The sequence below is a fragment of the Dermacentor andersoni genome, chromosome 6 (assembly GCF_023375885.2).
Source record: "Dermacentor andersoni chromosome 6, qqDerAnde1_hic_scaffold, whole genome shotgun sequence".
Lineage (NCBI taxonomy): Eukaryota > Metazoa > Arthropoda > Arachnida > Ixodida > Ixodidae > Dermacentor > Dermacentor andersoni.
Window position 1 is genome coordinate 74,622,232 of NC_092819.1, and position 27,085 is coordinate 74,649,316.

General features: G+C 44.1%; 1 protein-coding gene across 1 annotated transcript; it reads right to left on the reverse strand.

The window, feature by feature from the left end:
• Positions 1-530: 530 nt before the first annotated feature.
• Positions 531-20,355, reverse strand: LOC126522963 (uncharacterized). The gene is made up of 5 exons (XM_050171808.2): positions 20,048-20,355; positions 15,086-15,153; positions 13,279-13,416; positions 3,111-3,152; positions 531-737 (listed from the first exon to the last, which is right to left on the reverse strand). The coding sequence occupies exons 1-5, from the start codon at positions 20,181-20,183 to the stop codon at positions 531-533; spliced, it is 591 nt and encodes a 196-aa protein (XP_050027765.1). The 5' UTR covers positions 20,184-20,355.
• Between the last annotated feature and the right edge of the window lie 6,730 nt (positions 20,356-27,085).

The window sequence follows — 27,085 nt, forward strand, 5'->3', positions numbered from 1 at the left end:
TATGTCAAACTTAGAGCGCTCCAAGGACGATGGCGGTTATTTGCTAAACGCAACGTTGTGCACTGTCTATTGTCACATATGGCTTCGCCCCACCGTTTTCGCAGCACTACTAAACGTCCCAAGAGATAACTAAACTTCAATATGGGTTACAGGTTCTAGTTCTTTTTTATTATTATTTTTCACATGATATGAGCAGACGCTGGCATGAAACGACAGCGCCCGCTACTCCTTGGCTCTTGAATAGGCGCTGCGTACAACATACACTTACGCTAGCACATACAATTCAAGTCAAAATAGCACCCCGACATTACAAAGAAAAACTGGCAAGGCACCAATGCAAACAACAGTATCGCGTATAACACAGTGATATTAGAAAGAAACAGTCATGTAAAAATCCCAACCATTATAGCACCACTTGTACGCAGTGACAGTACAAATAAGGAACGCTCTTATAACGACACAGACGTTCTTTTTACATAGGGTAATAACGGCCCACAATGTTTACGTTCACAGGAAATTATTTAATGCTCTCAAAGTAGCAGCGTCATTCTCGGTGTGCCAATGAGACAGGCAACACTTGCCTGCTGGTTTGCGTACATCACGTTGTGGGTCAGCGCGTTCACTCGCTTCACCAGGTTCGCGTACTTCCTGTCCCGGATGCCTCGCGGATCATCCGGGAAGTACTTCTGCATGCATTCGATTCGTGAGGCCCGCAGCTCCAGCACCTGACGCTCGTCCTGCGAGTGTAATTATGATAATGCGAAACGTAAGCTCATTCAACTTTGCTCCATGATGGGCATTAAACAGGAGGACGCCTATACTTCGACACCATTCGTGGACGGTTTTCGCCAAGTACCAATCGCAATCAAGCCAGCTCCGCCTTCATCGTGTGACAGAGGCCGCTCCTCCGCCGAAACGTTCACATGCGTTTGTGTTTTTCGACGTGAAATTGTTGGAATGGCCATAACGTTGCCATGAACGGTTATCTTTTAAATAAATAATGTGATATGCTCAATAATTACCTAACTAATTAAAGAGGTAATAATTAGTTATATGGAGAGAGAGATAGATATTTATCGACGTTGGTCGTATGCATTATCTGCACGACGTGGATTTTCGTAAATAAGCACTCTCTCTTTCGGTTATCGAAGCTTCACAAAAACTGGTGAACACTACCTAACTAACTATTCCCAGCTTATGACAGGAGCAACCGTCGCTTATGCTTTATCACATTAACTGAGAACAGCTCTTTCCATGTCCTAGACGGCAACATTGAACTCCCATGCCTACGAAAGGGATCTCTGCTTCAGTACTGTCCTTCCGCTGCTGACATTTTCTTATTCTGTTCATCGGAGCGCTTCCACAGCCGCAGCTCTTCTTGTAGGATGAGTATTGTCCCCTTGAACTTATCAAATTTTGGGATCATGCTGTATCTACTGTCATAAATAAAGGCGCCATAAATAACGTCGACGCCAAAGAAGACAAGGCCCATGTGCTTGCGTAATACATGAATTTATATGTTCTGAAATTTGGGCATTTAAGCTAATGCATTGTCGCATATTTGCATGATATTTTTACATTATTTGCCCTATTTTGTTAGTTACACCGTCAGAGACAACAGTTTTTTTAGAGCCTTGTATTTGATTTATGTCGGGTTTTTTCAATAACTTCTTTTTACGCACACAAACATCTATGTTATCAAATTTAGCTCCTACTTTGGTTGACACGCCTGTGTTCCTTCGTTCCTTCCTTCCTTCCTTCCTTCCTTCTTTCTGTCTTTCTTTCTTTCTTTCTTTCTGTCTTTCTTTCTTTCTTGCTTTCTTCCTTTCTTTCTTTCCTTCTTCCTTTCTTTGACAAAGAGGCCAGGTGGGACACTCCCGGAGATTGCCAGTGCGGTTTATGGTGCATTATGGTTGATTTTCGACTATGTTGGCACTAATTACGCCCGTACCGTTAGTTTTACTTACTCGGCAAATAATTCTGGCTTTGTTTTTCTCGCTGAGGCCTGCATTTTTATACCTTCTGGGACACGCTAAACCACTCTGAAGGCCTGAATGAACCTTTTCATTTTTTTACTAAGAGGACAGGCAGAACTTTTGGTTAATCGCAAAGAAGACCTTGTCTTTCAAAACAAAAACAAAAAAAAAACGTCTGTGCCCAATGCCTTCGCTCTCTTGCAAAGTCGTTTCCTACACACGGGCCCGCAATAACCGAGCTGTGCCATACCCCCCCCCCCCCCCGCCCCTCCCCCCCCCCCCCTCCCCAAGCCGTGCGTCCTTGATTTTCCATGCTTCGGCGCCTAACGGACGAAGGGTCACTGGAGAAACGCTGCCACGCAAAGCCTCAACTACGGAGGCGTACACGTTTCTGCAACATCATCGCCCTTTAGAGTCACGCACCTGGCAGCACTGACAGCGTTTTCACGCGACGGTTCATTTTTCTTCTTTCGTAGCTCTGGTGCTTATGCTTTATGTAGATCAGTAGCGCACAGCGGCACGCAATGTTGCCATCAATGCCGTGCGAGTCGCGCCTACCGCACAGCTTTTGCGTGTGGGTCACGCTAAGCCTTTTGCAACTAAAGAACGGTATCTAAAGCTGCGTGCGGGGGTAGCGAGATTTATTGCTGAGGTTGAAGAAGCGGCATCTGCCTAGTATCTCACGTCCGCAGAGCGCGAATAACTGGACCAATTTCTGCCATTTCCATTACACCTTAGAGTAGAAACAGGGTAGACCTGTGCGTGGCCACGCCAGCTTAGCTTTCTTCCTTTTCCGCTAGTTCTCTCTCTCTCTCTCTCTCTCTCTCTCTCTCTCTCTCTCTCTCTCTCTCGTTCTCTCCCATGACAACTTTTAATTATTTTCCCTTTCAAGAAGTGTAAGAGGTGGCGTAATTAGCGATGCCTTTTATGAGCGGGGTTCTGCATAGGATCGATGTAATACGGTAAAACAGGTTGCAGTTGTGACGGTGAAAGTGCTGCGATCTCATTGGAGGCTGAAGAAATCAATCAATAATTATGCGTTTTGTAACTTAGTGCTAGGTCCAATTTTATGTACGAGCAGTGACATAAATATCTGCTAATTAGTTTGTCAAGTATCAGAAAACATGCACTCACCTTCCCAAAAGTATCGTGACCTTGCTTGAGACAGGCTGTTAACTGCAATATAAATAATATAACGTACCAAACAAAACCTAAGTAATTTCTACAGGCAAACTGGCTCTGGCAACATTTAACACCCGAATTCTCTCAAGTGAATCTAGCTTGCTAGGATTCTGAGGAACTATAAGGCATTGTCTGGGATATCATTGGCCTTAATAAGGTTAGAAGAACTGGTGAGGCTTATGCCTAGCTGACAAATGGCCACATCCTTTGCTATAGAGGACTTCTAGATATGAAGCAGTACGGAGTAGCATTCCTAATCCATAAGGTTATAGCGGGCAACATTGACGAATTCTACAGCATTAATGAGAGAGTAACAAAAGTCGTAATCAAACTTAATGAGAGGTATAGATTAAAGGTAGTACAAGCCTATGCTCCTACCTCCAGTCATGATGATGATGAAATATGTCAGATTTAGAAAGACGTTGAATTAGCGACGCGAAAAGTGAAAACTCAATTTATTTATTTATTTATTTATTTATTTATTTATTTATTTATTTATTTATTTATTTATTTATTTATTAAGTACATACTGCAGACCACAGTGTGGTCCTTGCAGGACGGGCAGACATTGAGTACAAGACATATACATTCATACATTCATATACATTCATATACATTCATAAAATATATAGACATTCCAATGATATATTGCTCAAAGAAACATTTAGTGAAAAAGATAAAAACACAATATCTAAATCAATTAATGGTGCAAACAGAACGATGTAAAAAAAAGGCAAGGGAATTGCGCATCGAAGGAAAGGAAGTTCGAGAGCCGAGGACCTGCCCCGCTCATTCATCAGGAAGAACAGATTCTAGCAGAACTTTTTGTTGGGCTAGTTGGTGCATATTTACTGAAGTACTATAGCGCCAAACAGACGACACAAGAAGAAGAGACACGGACGAGCGCTTCAGAACAGATTCTATACAGAACAGATTCCATACAGAAAAAAGACAATAAAAACTTGCATAAAACACAGTCACATATTTTAAGGGGCGGGTAGCGAATTCCATTCAGAAATAGTTCGTGGAAAGAAGGAGAACTTATAGCTGTCTCTCCTAGCATAGATAGGTGTCAGTGTATCCGGACGATGGTGTCGTGTATACCTAGTGGAGAGATGACTTACATACACTGAAGGGTCCAAAGCCAATTTGTGGTTAATTAGATTATGTAAAAAGTCTAGCCTGTGTTTTTGTCTTCTTTGTTCAAGAGAAGGAATATCGCTAGCCAACATCAGCTCTGACGGGGAATCCAAACTTTTGAACTTAGAATAAATAAAACGAACAGATTTTCTCTGTATTCTCTCAAGTTTGTTAACATTGACTTTAGTATAGGGATCCCATGCAACGCAAGCATGTTCAAGTTCTGGCCGGATATAGGTTAGGTAAGTGAGTAGCTTAACGTTTGAAGGGGCATTTCCTAGTTTGTGTCGCAGATAGGTTAGCTTCCTAAAGGCGGAAGAACATATGTTGTCAATGTGAAGGTTCCAAGAAAATTTATTAGTGAACGTTACGCCAAGGTACTTGTAACTCTCAACTTGCTTTAATGAAACAGATCCCATTTGATACGTGTATTCCAGGGGATTCTTTTTATGCGTTATGCGAAGAGAGACAGTTTTATCTATGTTTGCAGCCATGCCCCATTCTTCGCACCACAAAAATATATTATTCAAGCTGAAGTTAAGTTCCTTCTGATCATCCACGGACTTAATAGTACGGAATACAACGCAGTCATCTGCAAACAGCCTTATTTGTGTTCCTGGTTTGACGATGGTAACAATGTCATTAATATATAAAAGGAAGAGCAATGAACCCAGGACACTGCTCTGGGGAACACCTGAAGTGACTGGCAGATATCCCGAGTTGTGATCGTCAACTGAAACATACTGTTGGCGATTATCCAGATAGTCTGTAATCCAGGTAATTATGATGTCCGGAAGATTAATGCTCCTTAATTTTAAAATTAGCTTTCTGATAATTACCCTATCGAATGCTTTACTCAAGTCCAAAAACACTGCATCGATTTGACCGTTGGCATCCAAAGCTTTGGCAATTGAATCAATTATTGTTACTAATTGTGTGGTAGTGGAACAACCTTTTCTGAAGCCATGTTGAGCACTTGTTAGTATGGAGTGTTCATCTAAAAATTCATTAATGCGAGTTGCGATTATGTGCTCGAAAAGTTTGCAGCAAGATGACGTTAATGATATGGGGTGGTAATTCTTGAGCAATAATCGATCGCCTTTCTTAAAGACCGAAACAACTCGCTCCATCTTCCAATCTTCAAGCACTTTCGCGCTTAACAAAGATGCTCTGAATAATACAACTAAGAATTTGGCAACAGTTTCGGCGTATCGCCTTAGAAACACATTCGGGAGGTTGTCAGGGCCAGGAGTTGTTTTGGTTTTTAAATTGAGTAACATAGACACTATGCCATGGTAAGATATAAAGTTCGCCTCATGCTCTTCAAACACTGCAGAACTCAAAGGTGGGCCTGACCGTGCACGGGAGAATACGCTATGAAAATAAGTGTTAAAATGTTGTGCGATGGCATTCAAGTCGTTAAGAATGGTTCCATTAACTGCAATTTCCGTAATAGTCTTCTTGCTATTGGCCTCGAGCTCCACCACTGGAAAAGCTGGCGCCACCGTCGGCGTGACGTGCTAGGAGGGATCACGTGGACATAGCAGCCGCGTCGGCTGCTTCGGGAGCGACGAAGCGAGCTGAAAACGAGTTTAAATTCCCTCATACGCTGCGGTCCTCATTGAATGGCGAAATTTTCCCGCTTCGAGTGTCTCCTTTACAACGCTTGAAAGCACTACAATAGGTAGTGGCTGCCTTAGAAGGCACGCAACATGGTAGGCTACTGCTCGGTGCCGCAGGGCCGGACGCACGTAACGGAGGCCGGTGTCAGCCTTATTCACACGTAGCCGCAGGACAAGAAGCTGCGTGAAGCTTGGCTCGCGAAACATAAGACCGGCAAACAGTCATCGGCTACAACTCGGTTATGCAGCAAGCACAGACGCGAGAAAGATTTCTGCTACGGCGCCCGGTCTGCGATGTTCTGAAAAGGCGCACTGAGACGCTCGCCCGAGTCCGCTGCCCGACTAATGTCATGACGGTTTGGTCTATGAACTTGTCGATGCTATAGATACTGGCAAGTTCAGCGGAGTGGAAAGGCAGCGGTACGAAGCACATTTAAGAAAAGCATGGCATATGGTCATGTTTAATTGTGTTATGGATTAATGCACTGGATTACAAAAAAAGGAGGAGCGGGAAATTGCACGCTGGGAACACCGATAAACATACAGTGCGACGCAACTCGAGAAATAATATTGAAAGGTCAAAGAATTTAGAAGAAAAAAAAGGATTGAATCGTCGCGACGGCACATCACAGTCCCCGTAGGCGTCGAAGTCTCTACAATGAAATTATTTCTGAACAGCTCTGATAGCGCACACGCAACAATGGTTGCTTGTATACTGTCAAACGCTCATATTCTGCGGCCTAAAGCTCATGGCACGGTGCGAAAACGCGCGCGCGGAGAAAGCGAGACAGTGCGCGGACAAGCATGCAGACGCGCAGTCGGTCGCTGCGAATCTGCACGATCGCTGCATTGAGGCTTCGTTCTATTACGCTCCATTTAGTTATACAAACACTATACGAACATATTTAACATAGTTTGCTCACAACGTTTACCTACCTTTCACGCAAGAAGTCGGTTCGGGAGACTCCATCGCGGCGACCGCGCGCAGTGGCGTTCACTATACGTATTCGGTAAAGAGATAGCGTCTGCAAACGATTGTGTGCTTTCAGTTTGCCCAAGGTTATTATTTAGACAGTAAAAAACTTCTCTCGTTTCGAAAGTACTTACAGAAATGTCCGGGAGAGCTCACGCGTGGTGTTTTCAGTGAGCGCTGACAGCAAAACCTATGAGGAGCCCGCCGCGTGATCCCTCATACTACGCCAGCGAGGCGCTTCCGATAGATGGCGACTCCGTAACTCCTCGCCGCCAATTGCCAAGGTATCCCCAAAACTTATCCGGTGCGTTTTTTATAAAGTTGGGCAGTGTTGTGGAAAAATATAAAAAATTTTGAATCGCGCACGGCGCACGACAGCTATTCTTGGAGTTCCGCGATAACGACTGTGCGTGGATGCTTATTTTTTATTCGTTTGATTTTGCGCTTTAGTTGTATTATTCCACGCGTCATCCAAGGCGTACTTTTATTGACTTTCTTAGTTTCAGTGGGTATGAATGTATCTATGCAATGCCTGCACATTGTAGTAAACGCGGTCCAAAGTGCAGACACATCACTACCACTATCTGCAAAGCGCATAAGACAAGTTTCCATGTAGTCGACTATGCTGGCGTCATCCGCTCTGGTGTAATCTTTAAAAGATTTGGTATTGGAAGTTTTAGGAACAGTAGTTTTGACAATGGGCAAGGAAAGTGCAATAAGGTAATGGTCAGATAAGCCATCTTTGATTGACACGGTATGCTCGGAAAAGGTTCGGTTTAAAAAAATAACACCTAATATAGAACATGACGACCTCGCACACGCGTGGGTTCATTAACCACTTGAATAAGATCATGAGTTAGCATAACGTCAAAAATAATGTTAGCATTTGCATCGGCCTTATTGTTTGTTTGGAGGAGCTCCCAATTGATACCAGGCAAGTTAAGATCGCCGATCAGCAAAAGTTTCTTATTTTGGTAGAGAGACATGTGCTCTTTAAGTGTATTCAAGTATTCTTGTGTAGCATAAGGTGGTCTATAAAATGCGAACAGCACAAAGCCTTGACCCCAGCATGATAACCTGACGCATAGGTACTCTAGTTCGGGAGTATCACCGATAAGCGTGGCTCCGATCTGATCTTTACCTAGAACCGCTATACCTACGCCTCTGCGCAGTCTATGCTTACGAAATACTTTGTAATGGGGTGGAAAAACGAGTTCGTTAGTTATATCGCTGCGCGACCAGGCTTCCGTCATGACTGCGATGTGCGGATCGTGTTGTAGCAAGTGAATTTCTAGGGAATCTATCTAGTTCACCACGCTACGAGCATCAAAATTCCCGATACGCAGACGTTTATCCTTGGCTGAAACTGAATTTCTGTGGATGGCAGGTTCGAAGATTTCTACCGTAGTAATGGGCGACTTGAACGCAAAAGTGGGGAAAAAGCAGGCTGATGAACAGGCAGTAGGCAACTACGGCGTCGATTCTAGAAACATTCGAGGAGAGATGTTGGCAGAATTCGCGGAAAGGCATAAGCTGCGAATAATGAACACCTTCTTCAGGAAGCGTAGCAACAAGAAGTGTACCTGGAAAAGCCCTATTGATCAAAAAAGAAATGAAATTGATTTCATTCTTTCTGCCGATTCCAGCATAGCGCAGGTCTGAGTAAGGCATATTCGAAAGTATAACGTGAGAAAGATTGAGGAAGCAGTAAAAAATGGACGCATCATGAAATCAGCGAGGATACTTGGCATAGAACAAACCAAGATGTATGCAGTAAAAGATAAGCAGGGTAATATCATCAGCAATCTCTAAGATAGAGTAAAATGAGCAGAGGAATTTTATACGGACCTGTAAAGTACCCAACGTAACCACGGTACCTCCATTCGAGGTAGTAACAAACAGGTTACAGAGGCTGTTTTTATAACTAGCGATGAAGTTAGAAGGGCCTTGCAATACATGAAATGGGAAAAAGAGGCAGGAGAAGAAGGATTATCAGTCGATTAAATTATAGATGGAAGAGACATAATGCTTGAAAAACTGGCGGCCCTTTATACGACCTGTCTATCGACTTCAAGGGTCCCAGAGAACAGGAAGGATGCCAACATCGCGCTAATCCACAAAAAGGGAGACGTTAAAGAATTGGAAAATTATGGGTCCATTACCTTACTTCCAGTATTATATAAAATATCTGCCAAGATTAACTTCAATGGAATAAGGGCAAAACTGGGCTTTAGTCCACCAAGGGAAAATGCAGGTTTCAGGAAGGGATACTCTACAATGGATCGCATCCATGTCATCAATCAGCTAATCTAGAAGTCCGCAGAGTTGAATCAGCCTCTCTATATGGCTTTCATAGATTACGAAAGTGCATTTGATCCAGTAGAGATACCATCAGTCATGGATGCATTACGTAATTAACGAGTACAGGACGCCTACGTTAATACCTTGGAAAGTATCTACATAGATTCCACAGCTACCTTAGTTCTCCACAAGACAAGTAGGAAGATATCTATAAAGGAAGGGTTCAGACAAGTATGCACAATCTCTCCATTGTTATTCATTGTGTGCTTGGAAGAAGTATTCAAGCTGTTAAACTGGGATGGCTTAGAAGTAAGGATCGACGGCGAATACCTCAGCAACTTTCGGTTTGCCGATGACATTGTTCTATACAGCAACACTGCAGACGAGTTACAACAAATGATTGAAGACTTCAACAGAGAGAGTGTAAGAGTGTGGTTGAAGATTAATATGCAGAAGACAAAGAGAATGATAAATAGCAGGGCAAGGGAACAAGAGTTCCGGATCGCCAGTCAGCCTCTAGAGTCTGTGAATGAGCACGTTTACCAAGGTCAACTACTCACAGGGGACCCGGATCATTAGAAGAAAATTTACGGAAGAATAAAAATGGATTGGAGCGCATACCACAGACATTGTCAGCTCCTTACTGGAAGCTTACCATTCTCGTTGGAAAGGACGGTGTACAATCATTGCATTTTACCAGTGCTGACATATGCGGCAGAAACTTGTAGACTGACAAAGAAGATTGAGAACAAGTTAAGGACCGCTCAAAGAGCGATGGAACGAAGAATGCTTGGCATAACGTTAACAGGAAGGAAGAGAGCGGATTTGATCAGAGAGCACGCGGGTATAGCGGATATTTTATTTGACATTAAGAGAAAAAAGCGGAGCTGGGCAGGTCATATAACGCGCAGGTCGGATAACCGTTCAACCATTAGGGTGACAGAATGGGTACCAAGAGAAGGGAAGCGCAGTCGACGACGGCAGAAGACTACGTGGAGCGATGAAATTAGGAAATTCGCAGGCCCCAGTTGGAATCGGTTGGCGCAGGACAGGGGTAATTGGAGATCACAGGGAGAGGCGTTTCTCCTGCACTAAACATACAATAGAATGATGATGATGACGATGATGATGATGATGGTGGTGGTGGTGGTGGTGGTGATGGTGGTGGTATGATGATGATGATGATGAATCGAAAGTTCACGGAACAATTTTTCACAAGTGCTGGAATCGCACAACTCCGTGCCATGTTGCTTTTTCTTTTTCCTTTTTTTTATTGTTTTTTATCTTCTACATTTCATTCGGCCCATACGTTTATGTCCACCATGTCTTCCACTCCTCTATTTACATAATACTGAACGACAGACTTTTGTAATCTCCAGCACCATAACAGCGACATCATGCTTTGCTCTGTGGCACCAGACATGCAGAACGAATGTCAGCGCTTATGTTGTCTTTTGCTGGTGACTGACGTATGCTTTACGTCCATGAATATGACATCGAAAGACAAAAAAGGACAAAAAGAAGGCAAATGTTAGTGTGACTAGCGCCTCTTTCCAGTACACTTTATGGAGTTCTTTTTTTTTCCGAATTAAACACAAGGAAGCATCTCAAGCTTGCGATATTTCAGCGGTGTACTGTTGTTATGTCTCCGGTTGTGGCGAAATTCAAATGGCGCTGTCTTGCAATAAATACTCTAAAATTAACGTTTGAGAACTCTGAGAGAGAGAGAGAGAGAGAGAACATGAAGTGAAAGGCAGAGCGGTTAATCAGATCAATTGTCTGGTTGGCTACTCTGCCCAGGGGATGGGGTAAGCCAGAAAAGATTACACAACAAGAGAAGATAAAGACGAATCCACCAGTTCGTACACCACACTTTTTCAGTCAGTCCTGTTGCTTTCAAAAAACACACTAGTGATGTTAAATAAGTCCGGGCCGACGTTGACGGAGACCAGGATGCAAGAATTCTAGTCTCAGTTAAGGAGGTCATTGTCAGTTTTGTCGAGCCCTTTGCTGAAACGACCACAATCGCACAGGAAGTGCGCTGTCGTTTCTTTACGCCGACAAACAACTTTGCATTTTGGACTTCTGGCCACTTCGATGAGGAAGAAGTAGGCAAAAACTCGCCACATTGCCTCTAAATTGAGTGCGCTGCGACGTTTCTATTGTTTTTTTTCCAGGCAGGTATGCATTTGTCATTGCGCATGCGCGTTTACTTGTTCGTCATTTACAGTTACGCGTCGATGTTACTCTTTGCATTTGTACAGCTATGTTAGCCCCAGTGCATAAAGCTTACCAGGCGTACGCAACCTCTTAAAGAAGCACGCACATCTGCACCGAATAGTCGTGTAGCTGTTCACTTAAGGTACACTGTGGCTAGGTATCTGAAATCAGGTCGGCTCCCCTATGCAGGGCGGCTTGCACACGACGGCTGGGCAGTATGCCTCAGCTTCTCGACTCTAGGAACAAAAGGACTACTGACGTCGCCTTTCGCTCAAGCGACTGATATGATTTCATATTCAGCTCGATGTATGAGAGTGCTCGTATTTCTTCATAATCATCACAGTTTGACCAATGAAACTTCTCCTTCATAGTTTTTTTGTTATGTATTTGTGATCATGTCATGTATTTTGTGATCTTCAAGAGCCTTAATTCTCTCAACAGTTTCGACACAAGCGTGTAACCCGCGTGCGAGTCGATGAAACAAAGTAAAAATACCTTGTGATAGGTAAATGCAAGATAATACTTTTTTTCGTTTGGTGCATCCTAACGCATCTTGCCCAGAAGTTTGTGCGTGCCGTGAATAGCACTTAGTAGGCATGAAATCTTCGCATCTGTTTAACGATACCTCAGCATATACGATCGCACTCATGCTAGCGAAGAAGGAATATTGCATTAGAACCAGGAGCCGAATTCACAAAAAATTTCTGTCACGATTCTTGTTTAACACTGACCAACCGCCTTCGCTAACATCATTTCCTGCATCAGGATTGGCTGTAATTTACCCTGACGAATGATTCCAGCTTGCGTACTCTTTCTGAATACGGGATCGTATTCATAAAAATATTTTACGTTACTGCTTTTCTTAAGAGAAAGTTTTAGCCAATCCTGATGCTGGACATGGGATTAGCAACTAAGGCGGCCAGTGAATGGCAAAGAACACTTACGAATGAAACGCTTTGTGAATGCGGCCCTATGTGGTGTCGAATGTTTTCTATTGTTCTCATGCTATCGCATTTTTTACTATCGCTATCGCTTTCTACCTATCGCTTTTTTGAAACCTGGCTATCGCTTTCAATGTCTCGCCCATCGTGCTAAACTGTCCAGTTCTTTAATAGAATTGTTCCACATTGGACAACTAAAGAAACATGGCAGCTATTAACTTGTCAATCCTGCAATCAGTAACAATGACGATATCGCAATTCTCGAAGCCTCGCCTATTTTGAGACACCTAAAGCGGGCAAAAGTGATGTATTATGCTGTATACGCCACTCTTAAATATACTACTCGCTTGTGAGCACGACTTTTGTAATAGTCTCGTAAGCATTGCAACAATTTCATGTGAGCTGTGAACTCGTATATCAAATTTGTCTATTTGAGATACTCTAACAGACGCAGTTTACACAAGTGCGATATCTGCTGTTTGTGGAGTTAAAAATAACTTCGTGCCTCAATTCCTTAATTGATATTTCCTGATAAGTTATCTCAAGGAGTATCAGGTCCTAACGCAAAGCACTGCTTATTAGAATTGCCATAACTTCACTTCCTCTCTCAACTGCAACAAATTTTGTTCACGTCGGGGCCAAGCAGTTGTCTCATGACAGGTTTTCTGTGTTTCGCGTCTGCTCGAATGAGAAAATCGGAGTTTGCCTGAAGCTATAAAGCTTCCTAAGTTTCCTGGGCCTAATTAGCATCATGATGTATCAAACTTAACGTATAAAAAAATCATAGCTTGGCGTCTTGCGGGATTGAAAGTCCATTTCAGCGTTTGAAAAGTAGCGTGTTTTATCAAAAAGCCTCGGTCTTTCCAGCCTTGCATTCGACCGAAACTATAAGCAAAGTGGCTGCGCCCCAATGGAGTACTCACATTGCGCAGCTTCTGAACGTCCTCGCTGTAGTCCATCCTCGTGAACCGACACAGGTGTTCCTCCAGCTGCTCCTCGGGTACCGAAGGGAAGAAGAGGCCGATGCACAGGTGTCGCCTCTCCTCGAACTCAGCATCTCTCTGCACGTGCAAGGAGGATGATTGAAGGAGTGTGAGGACGCAATGAAACAAGATGCGACAATGCTGCAGTCAAACTCGCTTCGCCATCTCAGTTAACTAAGTAAATTACCACGTCCTATACTGCAATGTCCCGCCCAGTAGAAACAAATGACATGCCCCCCCAGGAAATGAACATAAGCCCAGCTTTAAACTTTAAATCGGCGGTTCCAATTCCAGCCATGGTGTTTGTGCTTCAGATGTTGGCTGAATGCCTGAGCGCGAGTCCACGTAGTTTAACGTGTGTGTTAAAAGACGTCATCTATATAATCAATCTTTATAGGCACAGATCTATTGCTGCGTCTGGCTATTAGCTTAGTTGTGGGCGCTGGGACTTATGTGTTTATTTCATATAATGTTCGACATGTGGGTATGTTAGGTAACTTGCTTGAATGAAAGGGTCACGTCAGGCTAAATTAATCCTCGAAGCAACGCGAAGTTCGTTAGGACCTGAGAAGCAGCCTTTCGCACAAACTGAAACAATTGCACACAAGCAGCAAATCGGGTACCTTCCGCAGAAATACAGCACCTGTATCGGTACTTATTGGCAACACAAGAAAAACAGTCGGCTAGTGCACACGGAAGCCTCAAGTATTAACCACGCACAAGCGCTCGCGCGCCCATGCACATCATGGTTGGTGGGTGTTTTATGACTCGCTTGGTGGGTCATCAAGCGACACACTTCGTAGCCATCATTTATCCTAAGGAGTTAGTCCGCCCTCTCTTTCGTAAGCAACGTGTTGCTGTTCGACGCGACCCGCGCGAAGGAGAGCGTTAAGGTTGACAATTATTCGCACGTACCAATCATGCGTATGGGGTGAGCGTGCGCATCCTCTCGCGTCTTTAAGGAAACAGTTTCTATGCGAAGAGACGGGCGCGTCCATCGTCTCACAGCGCTAGTCGGTGTTCGCACGAAAGAAGTATGCACGCATTTGTGGCCGAATAGATAGCAGCATCGGGTTTTTGTGCTCAGGGATCGTGGTTTTGTGCCACCCTCGTACAGGTGTTCTCTTTTTTTTTTTTTTTGAACCGGTACCTTTCTCTAGCTACTCCACTAATGTTCTATGGTTAGCGTCTCTCCCTCTATAGCGGGAGAGAGTAATATGATGCATTGGAGGAGGAGAGTAGGAGACTCCAGGAAGCAGCGCAGGTCCGGAGGTGAAAGTGGAGAGCGCAGTGGGTGAGCGGTCACGATGACGCGATTTGTAAGAGAGAAAGTAAGAGGCTCGCCCAGCATAGAGACGCGCCACGACGCCATCGTCAGCAGGTGCACGTAACGGGAAAAAGAGGGACGTGCCACGCCGCACTTGACTTAGGTCAAGACTCCCGAGTCATAAAATAACGCGTTGTGGATTAATGTGTCAGCTGATGTGCCCGTATGGTTTGCCATGGACCGCGGCATGGCATGGAATATAGGCAACAGTGCCACACGAGAATACTTCCACTAACTTTCACAATCACTCGATATTGTTTCTGCAGCGATTGTTTACTTAAGAGGCTCAAAACGAGGCGAGAAAGGAACTGCCTACTCATCGTAAAGAAACTGGTTTCCAGAAATGAATGCTTCGAGTTAAAGGAAAGCATAAAAGGGCGTGAAGCAAGCAGTCTGCAAGCAACTGCGACTCAGGCTCACCTCAAGCGCTGCGCTTTCTGATATATTCCGGCACTTCATAATGGCTTCCTTTGAGTTGGTGGACATTTCTGCATAAAGAAAAAAAATGGCACTCTTAAATTCAAAACAGTTAGCCCTTCCCATTTCCTCCTGCTCTATGGCGTCACCCAAGGCGACGTTTAATTTGCATTCAACGCACCCAAAGATGTATGGTTCAAGTGCAAGCAAACCTAATTGATATTTCCTTTTCGTCGAAGTATAGGATGTGAACGAGGCAGGTCGAGCAGATGTAAAAGATTATTCTCGGGAATGATTATCGACGAGCTCGACAGAAGCTCGCCGGGTCAGCTGTCATGCGTCGTCATCCACTCATCATACATGCCTAATCGAAGTGCTCCTTGTGTATCTCAAGATGTGATCTGTGTTTCTCGCAAGGGATAAACTCCAGCAGCAGAGCAAGCCGGTGAAATTGAAAAACAGGGGCCCTATAAGACAAAACATTGTGGCACCGTGTGACAACTACATGTACCGATTGCAACTGTGCTTACATAGAAGTTGCAACAGTTGTGTCGCCCTAACGAGCGAGTTCATTGCGACGATAAAATAGCGTCAAAGAGACATTGTGAAGAAAAATAATGCATGTGTCACTTTTTCCGAGCACGCTGACAAAGTGGGTAAGCCGAAGTGGCAAGAAAAACCTGGACACTCTCCACAAAGAAAATATTCCCTGCGACTTTTAAGCCTCGCCTACAAATAACTGCTTTGTCAAATGACCTTCACCGAACACGACCGTTGGGAGCTCTCTTGCAATCTTCTGACGCACCAAACGTATTTCCTGAACTTGAAAAAAAAATGCGCCTGGTTCAATTTTGTCCAATAATTAAAGGGACTGCGATAAAGCCTTCCTGAATCGCGATCTCCGCAGCTTCCTGTCAATGTGAGTAAAATAATAAGAAAGCCTGTCTTACCTCGAAAAAAAAAAAAACTCTGCTGACGCGGGGAAGTCCTTACTCAATTTATTTGCTTTATCTTTTTGAACACACGTTCGAAATTAGAAAGTTCTGAAATCAATAATACTACAACGGCCTAGCCATACTCCGATGACTGATTCAGTAGTTCGATTGCAGCGCAAATCGGTTATGAACATTGGGCTGCGTGATACTTCATGGCCTTGAGAAGACCCCCCTCGTAACTCTCGTAAAACATGAATGAATGAATGAACGTTTATTTCATCTTGAGTACACTTTCAAGAAAGGTGCAGGGGCAAAAGGCACACAGCGCCTGACAGGGGCCCCTGTACCCGCAATATACGCTTTTATTATACATTATTTAGTGTTAGTTCATCGGCAGTGAGCGGGCACACATAACGTTACATATTTTAACACATTGTACACGAGTTTACACAAACTGAGAACAGAATTGACAAAATTATTGGGTTACAGTTTGTTTACTAATATAGACGGTGAAATAAGAAAAATGTTCCCCTTTTCCCCCCTCTTCCCCTTTCCTCTCCCGGTTCACAGGCAATAAAGTACAGGTTATACAGGTAAATTACCATAGTACACTAAAGTGCAGCATATAACTGTGAACATGTATGTATCCGCGTAAAACAGAAAAAAAAGGAAAAAAGCGGGTTATAATATATTTATGTTGCAACAATCACTCTCTCAAACACTGTGTTAGTAACAATTCCTTCACATGGTTTTTGAAGGCGTTTCTAGTCATACTGAAATCAATGTTATCTAGACAGCGCTCAAATGTCACCTGAAGTACTTATGTAAATTCCCGGGAACCGTACATAATCAAGACCATTTCGAACTAACTTTATACACGATTGTTCCTTTGTCTGCTTAGTAGCTTTGCAATGTTATTTATTGCATACGATGATTTTTGATAAACATACCACGATGATGACAAACACCTATCGCTTCCTACGAGTACACATGCGCAAAATTAAGGGTGCTATTAATTTTCCTTTTGAATGGTTTCCAATATAGATGGCGGTATAACGGTGCATATGTTATCTATGCACTTACACAAAGCTTCTGGGACGTAGTGCTTAGAGCCTCTGGCTTCAAACCGAATATCATTCGTAAGATACAATATGTACTGGCCTAATTTCTTGTTAATCTTAAGTCGTGCCGAATGAAGAATGCGTGACTAGTGAACGAATACGAACGAGTAGCGGTCGTCGCATTTCCAAGCTCATAATGTAGGCGACAAAATCACTTGCTTGCATTTTTTTTTTCTTTTTTCTTACCTGAACGCCCACCTGCTTCAGTTCTCATTTGCGTTAGTTCTATTTTTGTTGGCCGAAATTTTACTCGCCGCCAAGACACACCTGCTCTTTTTACCGCATGTATCAGCTACCCTCCTCGTAATCTCATTTGGGTAGAAGATGTCGCATTCTGAAACTTTTGACTTGGAGCTGTCCTTATTCCTTCACCATGTGGAACACCATGTGAAATATCCAGAGTAACTCCGCGTCTGCAACTAACGCTTGCGATTTGATGTGGCTTTGTCCCAGAGACAGAAGACAAACGTGAGAAAAAGCTTATAGCTGCCGGGAAACAGACAGACGAGCCCACAGAATATCAACAGTTAATTACGGATGACAAGTTCCATAGGCTATTTACGCAGGCTTTTTTCTTTTTTTGTGAAGAATGCCTGCGTGTACCTATAATACGCTGTATGGCAGCCTATGTGTTAAGACTAAAATAAAGAGTAACTGCTATTTGCTACAAGAACTCCCTTTTTGCTACTAAACGCTCTATTTTGCCAAATATGTGGACAAGTGCCCTTCGTTGCATTAAAACCTAGCCCACGAATACGCGCATGCGGGAACAGTTAGACGCATCGTCTAATACGCCATCTGCGAAAAAAAAAATTGCCGTAGGAACTGCTGGCGATGACTGTCAACAGGGAATACCTGGAGTTATGGTTTGCGTATTTCTTTTTACATCCACTTCCGTATAAATCCATGCTCACGTACATCTATTCGAAATTCTATCTGCGAAACTAATGTTTCCACACGTTCTCGCTGCTTGGCTTAATTAGTTGTAACCGTCAAAATATGCGTAGCAACATAGGCTTTTCTATTGTTCTTTCTTTTTTCTTGAATTTTAACGAGCAGCTTTTTTCTATTTCTTATGCATTCTATTTAATGAGCCGCGCATATGGCGTTAAAGAATTATATTAGGAGCAGTTACAACTACTTTATTGAAAAAAGAAACATAGGTTACAGCTAGCAAATACAAATAAAAGAAACATGAATCAGGTGATAATGTTTAAGCAATTAACCCACGATGCAGCCTATAACACACGGCCACTGCTGCTATTGATTTAGGGCTACCATATTTACGGCTATATTATTATCACAGAATGAAGTGGTTATGACTGCTGCTCTCGTTTCCACCATCCTGGACCCCGCAGTCTTCCAGATTGCATTACACAATATTATCTTGTAAACTTCTGCTTTTTTTTAAAGCTCATTTCTTTCTGTACTGCTCTCTCTTAAAACTACCTTCCTTCGAATATGTGATGCAAATAAATTATATGAAACGTGGGCTGTTCTTTTTCTGCACAGAAATCTTTACTGTTTTACAAGTCCCAGTAGTCATGCCTTTTGTCCGTACCTTTAGGAAATCAAGAAAAAGTGTGGTGCATTGCAGTACACAGTGTCTACTCACATGAAGATTGCCGCACGTTATCAATGCTGTTCTTTTGCAAAAATTTACGAATTCAAATGCTCAAAACTGCTACACTAGAGCTCTATACCTTGGAAGAAGTGTGTATGCCACCGAATTTATTTTTGGAGGGGATATATGTGTTAGTTGGTATATGTCGGCAAAGCTTAAAGCGCGAGGTATGATGTATTAGTAGATTGTCACTTATATAAGAGCCTGCAAAAGGCGCTAAGGACAGTTGTACAGGTATTTTCTCATTGTCCGTCGAATATTAAATGTTGCACAGAGTTTCACCTCAAAGGAAATGGAGGGCATCTGAAGAATGGCGACGTGTGGGAAATGTTTGATGCCATTTCTTTTTCTCGAGCACAAATACAATTAAACTTAGTTATTACAAGTTGAAGGGGGAGCCACAATTACTTCAGTATATCAATTACTTGCTAATATGCATTATTGCATGTACTGCACTATGAATCTCTATGAAAAGTGGAATTTCACTTACTCCATTATATCTACTATTTCGTTATATCCCGTTTCATTATAACAAGCTTTGACTGTATACCAAAAAAAAATTATTAAATTATGGGGTTTAACGTGCCAAAACCACTTTCTAATTGGTAGACACGCCGTAGTGGTGGACTCCGGAAATTTCGATCACCCGGGGGTTCTTTAACGTGCACCTAAATCTAAGTACACGGGTGTTTTCGCATTTAGCCCCAATCGAAATGCGGCAGCTGTGGCCGGGATTCGATCCCGCGATCTCGTGCTCAGCAGCCCAACACCATAGCCACTGAGCAACCACGGCGGGTGACTGTATACCAGAGCACTTATCCGCTGATATATTGTGACAGGTTGCTGCTGAAGACGATCTGATTCGCATCCAAATGTGGATTGGCACAGAATGTAAAAAGTGCTCCAGTACCGGGCATTGGGCGCACCTTAAAGAATGCCATATTGGGAAAATTAATATGGAACCCTTCACAATGCCGTCCTTCATAGCCCATTGTGCAGCTTGACGATGTCAAACATCACAAGTATTTTTTTTATATATATATTAGGAGAGGTTAAGGCGTCCTATGCTCAAAAATGTTTCTGAACCGGTTCCTGCTTGTGTAGCCACGCATCTGCATTAAATAAAGACCTAATCTTGAGTGGCACTGCAAAAGAGTTCATTCGGTGTACACACTTTTGCCGTTTAATCATACGCTCATGAAAGCCAAGATTCTGGACTTAGCCTGCTTTCGACAAGGCACGTATCGCAAACGGGCATCGGTGCCGCAAAACTATCCACACTCACGGCTCAGATGCTTGGCACCGAAACGTCGGTTTGTCCTGAACACGGGCCCGCAGTGCTCGTCGTAGGAACCAACCGGGGCGCCGAAAAGCATGACAGCCAGCACGAGGACGCAGAAGATAACATAGCACGGGAACATTGTAATGCACAAGTTCTGAGCAGTCAACGAGTGTCGAAGAGAGCTAGGATCGTAAGTCTTGACTCCAACCTCCTAATGCGGTGTTCTTAGGGAAAAAGTTCTTGGCACCTTTTCTGTCGTTATCGGATGGTACACGAAAAAGAAAATCAGACGCGAGTATACGCGCTCAAACGCCTGATGTGGGGCAACGGCTGCCCGTTATTCCATCAGCGCTTCCAGCAAGACAGAGAGTGAGAGCATGCCGGTAAGAGAAAAGAAAAGGTCACGTGCTGCTGTTGGCGTCGGCAAGGCAGCGGATTAAAATACAGCGCGCTTACAGCGCCACCATCACCCGTCCAGCGCCGCCAACCTGCTCCTCTCTCGTTCTTTTTTGAATGCGAATTGAAAGAGTTTCGGAGACCGGCGTCAGCACGGCTGGATAAACTTCCTGCGCGGGCGCTGTTCTTTGCGCGGGGCAAACGAATAACAACACCCCTCCCATTGTGCCGGCCCTCGACGCACGCAGAGATGTTCGGACATCACGGATTTGTCACCGAGGGTGGGGCACGCAGGTGTCATGGCTCCAGCGTTCACGCATGGAGCACCTGGAAATGCTAAAACGGTTGTCAGTAGTGCAAGCGTGTGTACCGCCTTGTTGTTTAGCTTCGGAAAGCGTGCCTCGAAAACAAAGTTTAGGGGAGGAACTCAACAAACTTTACATTCTCAATGGCTCTTTGTAATTAGACCGACGTACTGATTCTGATAAGCGCATTAGGTATTTTTCCTTGTCCTTCTACGCAGTGGCAAGCTTTAAGCTATTTGTTCGCTTATCGTCTGGATATTGGCTTACACGACAAGCGTTATGAAATGCTATATATTCACATTAGAGCGCCGAAACATGATTTTCACGTAGCCTACATTTTTTTATCTAACGTGACGAACAATGTTTTACATCATACCATGCGGGTGAAGCTGCGCACTGAACGGGGCACTGCGGAGAGAACACAAGACACGACACTCGCTACAGTCGCAACTACATTATTTCACAACAAACACTTGATATTTATAGTGCTGCGCACCCTCGCGCCTCAAAGATATACAAAACAAGAATAAAGCAACTTTAAATTTTTATGCCCCCGCACACCCAGGTGTGAAATATGCACAACGTACATAACACAGTGTGCTCTAATCGGTGCAACCATATCACATTTGTTTTTATTATTAACAAATTTATTCCAGTGCTCTTCCAAATAGGTGACCTCACGATGACTCAGCAGAAGGGATGTTTGACTTTTGCAACACTCTTTAGTTTTGTTAATGTGGAAGGCTTCTACTATTTCCCTGGTCCATTGATCCTTATGGTGAAAAATAACAGTAGTGTCAGGTAATATCGACAATCAGCCACATTATGAACAATGTCCTTTATTGTGTTAATCTTTCCCCCCAGTGACCATTTGTGTTCCAAAAGTCTTGTGTTCATACACCTACACGTTTGGCCGATGTATACTTTTCCACAAGACAGGGGCAAACAGCATTCAACATTTTGTAACACACAAGGTCACTAGCGGGAAACACAATGAAGGGCATTGTTCATTATGTGGGTGCGTGGCGCTTTTACCTGACAACACATTTCTTTATTAACATAAGGAACAGTTCACCAGGGAAATAGTAGAAACCTTCCACATTAACAAAAGAAAATAGCGCCGTATCAGTCTGCCATCTCGTCTATTGAGCCACCGTGAGGTCACTTCTTTGGAAGAGCATTAGAAAATATTTGTTGAAAACAAAAATAAATGTGATAGAGTTGCAATCTTAGAGCACACCGTGTTAGACATGTTGCCTCTCCGTGAGGCCAGAGCACGTGTGGGTATATAAATTTAAACGGGCTTTTACTCTTGTCTAGAATATTTTCGGCACGCCAGGTTGCGTGGGTATTAAATATGAGGTGTTTGTCAAAAATAAAGGAGTTGCGACTGGAGCGAGTGTCCTGTTTCCCTGTGTTCTCTCCGCTTTGTCCCGTTCAGATCGCTGCTTCACCCACATGTCGTGATGATTAGTCAACAACTCGCCCAACTTTCCACATTACTCAGCCTTTCACGTGCAAACACCAAGTCCATCTTTTTGCCACATTTTAAAGTGACGCTTTCATGCCGAGTCCTAGGCATTTTTTTCATACGTATCCTGCTTCTAACGCCAAACGCGTTTAATAGGATGGCGGAACCATCTAGGAAAGGTGCAGCGAAGTTGACTGTTTCAAGCACTAAGTTTCATACAATAAAACTGGAGGGAAATTTGGCGCTAGTATTTATGAGAGCCTGCAAGCAGGGTGACCCAGCGCTTATGGCAATGGTGGTTAGCACATAAACTCGCCTAAACTTCGTACTTCTTGCTTAAACCGGCTTTGTGACTTCACACACTCATAATTTTCGACAAATTACGGCGTCGTAAGTAACTCAACGTACATTACAAAAATAGTCCAATGGCAGGATTCGAACACAGGACCACCAGCAGACGAGCCTGATGTTAAAACCATAAAACCATGGATTCATGCGTCGACAAGCGGCACAGAACACCCTTTCTCTCTGGTAAGCCAGCGTGGTGTGACGTTTGGCAGGTTTCAATCCGCTATTGCACTAGACAAAAGCGACGCATCAGCAACAGCATGAGTGCAACACGACAATGTCGACACCACTGAAATTTAAACAAATAATATGCAACTGATGTCTGCAGGTAAATATGCGTATATATAGAGTCGGCAGTTTCGCCGCGAAGACGAAACATCGATTGCGACAGCAAATTATTCGACGGCTACACGAAGTAAGGATGGTAATGGTTATCGGCCGTATCAAGTTGTAAACATTCGCTTAACAACTAAGTTAGCAGGCACGGTATCAGGCGTTAACAGGTAAGCATGAACACGTATCACTCGATGACCGCGGAACTTCGCTGTCAAAACGCTGGCGTGAAGAAGTGCAGCAGCAGCTGCGAGCGAACTGATCTTCGTGCTGCCTCTCGCTTCAATGCGAACTAAGCGCCGAAAGCACAGCGCATACGAAGCTACCAGCGCTCGGTGCACTTTGTCCACACGCATATCGCTTTCAAGACAGGGCGCCTGCGCGGCCGCACCATACGCAGCGTCTGGTGGAGCAGTAAGCCCCACCTCCCCCCCGGTTCCTCCCCTCACCCCAGTGTCTCGCGCGCGAAGGAAGACGGCGCGGTTCCTCCCAGCTTTCCTCCCTTGCGCGTGTGGGGTTTAGGTGCGATCGTTCTTGACCCTCGCAAGTGTCGCTCGCACATATAGCTTAGGACGCGCGGGGACCATGTTATCACGATTGCACTTTATATGTAAAATCACGGCGATGGTGATGCCGACGGCAGAAATGCGCCTGGGATGCGCATATAATCGTTCTCTCAATAATATCCAGGCTATCTGTAATTCCCTGCAATTGAAATCATTTCTTCCTATAAGATGCTGCTCTTAATACTCATATTCATAGCTCGAAAACCACATTCATTTATGTATATAAACACACGGTTCATGAGCCAGTCACACAAAGAATGCTTCGCTTTCGGTACATGTCAAATGTAGTTGAGTCTGCAGCCTTATCTACTGCCCTAATTTATCTCTTAGGGCCTTTCAATCCCTCATCCCTTCCCACATGCCGAACAGCATGTAGGCGAGTTTACACACGCCGGCGGAAATTCCTGCATTTCATTAAAATGTTCGCTGTCACCCGCTTTCTCTCTTTCTAATTGGCCGCCCGCTTTAGCTGATATTTCCGACACTACGATTGGTGTCATCTTCTCTTACAGAATGCAACACAAAACACGGTAGTGAGGGTGCTGTGCAAATGCGATAACGCCGAAGGAAGGGGTCAGACTACGCGTACGGAGCCGAATTTGAAAAAAACTGTTAATATATGCTACTGGAGAAACCTCCGTGATTGCCCTACCTAGTCTGCCGACAGAATCTGCCTAATTACTTATAGTAGATGGTAATCAAACGAAATACATCCAAAGATGAAAATGTTTGTATTTCCTTCATATCTTTTAAGCTGTCATCTGAAAAAACCAGTAACTGTGTACGCCTAACATTTCTTGTGTGCTGTTTTTCTTTTCTTTATTTACTGTTGCTCAAACATGTTTAAGAAACGTACTCTACCGCTGGACCATGCTTTGATGCGAAAGTGTCTAATGGTTCGTTGAGCAAGAAAGCCGGCGTCCGGCGTCTGTAGCAGCGAAAGGACACCTAAATTCCTATTGGTTGCGACGCCACGTCACGAGCGGGCCTTGACAGAGTTCCTATTGGCTGCGACGCCACGGCGGGAGAGCGTGCCTCGACGGAGCAGAGCGGGCGAAAGGGAACACCTGTTGCCCTTAGTAGCGCGCCAGCTGCCAGCTGTTGCGTGAGGGGAGAGAGCATCGCTGCGACGCCAAATCCCCTCTGCTCTCGTTCTCGCAACTCTGTGTTATCCACGCGTTCCTCGTCCGTGCAAGCTCTCGCCTGTGTTCTAATCGCGCCTCGGTAAAGCCAAATCAACACGCGCCAAGCGTCTCAATGCGCTCGAGTGCCCGCGAGGAGTCCCCGACTCGAAGGATAGCTCAGCGGCGTTCAATTGGACATTAAAAGCTTCCGCATTCGCGACTCATAAGAAGTGCCTAGGTGTCCTCGGACATTTTTTTTTTCACCTCATGTAGTCATCCTTTTCTCGTTCAATAATCTACTGTCAGTGTAGAAACTGGTGACACAACATGTGCCAACATTTCCAAGGTCATAAGAATAAATCATTCGCAATCATGCTGCCAAAACCACTTTTGCTAATGTGATACAGCCCAAGTGAGGCGGTGTGATGATGGTGTGGTTCTGATTTAATTTCGGTGAAAAAAATTGTTGTCCTGAAATCGTAATCGAATGGCCTATACGAACCTCAGATATGAAATAGACGCAATAGAACACTTTAGAAGTATACTGTCGGCGTAGAAATGGCTGTTCGATGATGGCGGGAGCAGAAATTATATCGTCGGCATGTTCTCGTATACGGCATGACAGCGGGACGGCGACGGTGACACGGCGACGAGGGTATATGACGACAATGGAGAGGATGGCGTAACCACAATGGCAGCATGAGCGAGACGACATGGCAACAGCGGAATCCGACATCATGACGACGATGGCGCGACAACTGCGGCACGATGACAAACAAGGGAAGATGGCATTATAGCGATGGCGCACGAGCGCCTTCGAATGCGCTATGGTCGGAGACAACCTAAGATGAAAAGGTTATATGTGCGCTGTCCAACTAATACACAATTTACATAAATCACAAGAAAACTTATTCACGCGTAGGTACGCGGACAACTGTGGTATGACGATTGAGTACAATATAACGTATCGCACATGCAATGCATCGTACTTGATGTAAACAAAACAAACGCGCAAACAAAACAGTAAATAGTGTCTACTCGAGACTGACTTTGCCACCACCACTTCAAAAGAACCATTACAGTGAACACGCAAAAAGAATATTATCAGCCTCAAATTCCTGGATGACACCAGGAAACCACACAAGTACAGAGTCTCTACTCAGACAGACGGAATTTGGCCATCATTCTCGTTGTAGGAATACTTTGCCTCGAGAGACAGTTAGGTGCCGCGTAGATCAGGGGCGAAAAAAAAAAACTCTGCTTCACCGAGTTGGAACAGCTGCTCTTCTATATTACCCCATACTATCATGCGCAGTCTGGGGTACATTCTTTTATTTGATTGCCAGCATCCTTCGGCAGTGTTCTAGAAGCCCCACAAAATCTAGCCGGCGCTGTAGTAGACGAGACTTGCAAACCGATCTCGTCGCCGTGGTGGCCGCACGATGAATATTCCAAACATTCTTGCAACTAGGGCCCCTATAACGTAAAACTATTCCAATATGTTTTCATTCCAATCTCCTGACGTCAAATTTGCATAACCACTGACGCAAGCATCGGGCGGTGACACACAGCGTTGTCTGAACAGACCACTATCTCCAGCACTGTGCAACATGTACCTTTAGGTAGTGATCTCTGCGGGACGATAGGTACACCGGATGTGTAAATAGGGATTTCATTAGTGTGTTGTTAGAGTAATATATTTTATCAATCTCCCCTGCGTCTTCTCTGAGCCGAAATAAAGTTACTTCACTCACTCACTCACTCAAGGTGCACAAGCGAGATGTGCGACATCGTATCGAAAGATCTAAAAGATTAAAAACTTTTTTTATTCCTGAAACACTAGCATGACGGGAGTAATTAGACATTATATGTCTAGCAGAACGATTCTGAACTAGTTGATTCGAGCATTGCAATGAGAGAGTTGATGTATGGATCCCCTATTGATGCAGCGTATTCAGTCTTCGAACGCACTAGTGTGTTTATAGAGCAGCAGTTTTAAAGGGATAGGGGCAAGGGAAAAGTTGCGACAGATGAAACCAACCATGCGGTTGGCATCGTTAGTAATATATTCAATGTGCGCCGTCCAGGACAGATAATCTCTTATTTGAACACCGAGGTACTCGCGTTGTCCACTTCTCTTCTTTTGTGTCCTGTCTGCACGCCTCACCTTTTTTGCATAATGAGTCCATTTAAGATCATTTATGGCAGCTGATATATCGTCATTAGCCGCCCCTTGCTTATGTTTAGGGCCAGGGTTCACATCTACATCCCCTGACAACAAAAGCAATTTCACAACGTGAATAGAGTTGGCAAGTGTGCATTCCGCACACTTCTCGGCAACAGCAGCTTATGCAACCGTAATGTTTACCGGGCAACGCTGCCGGCGAACGCTATGCACGAAGGCGAGCTCGGGGTACATAACACGCTGTAGGAAATCGCGGAAGCACAAAGGATAGCGCAACTCGAAAGACTCTCCGGAACCAAGGCGGGCAGAGAAA

Excerpts from the sequence above, each read along its gene's own strand:
- LOC126522963 (XM_050171808.2), bottom strand. The coding sequence starts at position 20,183 with ATGTTCCCGTGCTATGTTATCTTCTGCGTCCTCGTGCTGGCTGTCATG. Across the intron at positions 15,154-20,047 it reads CGGTGCCAAGCATCTGAGCC|AAATGTCCACCAACTCAAAG; the intron begins GTGAGTGTGGAT and ends TTCTTTATGCAG. Across the intron at positions 738-3,110 it reads GTCACGATACTTTTGGGAAG|GACGAGCGTCAGGTGCTGGA; the intron begins GTGAGTGCATGT and ends TTACACTCGCAG.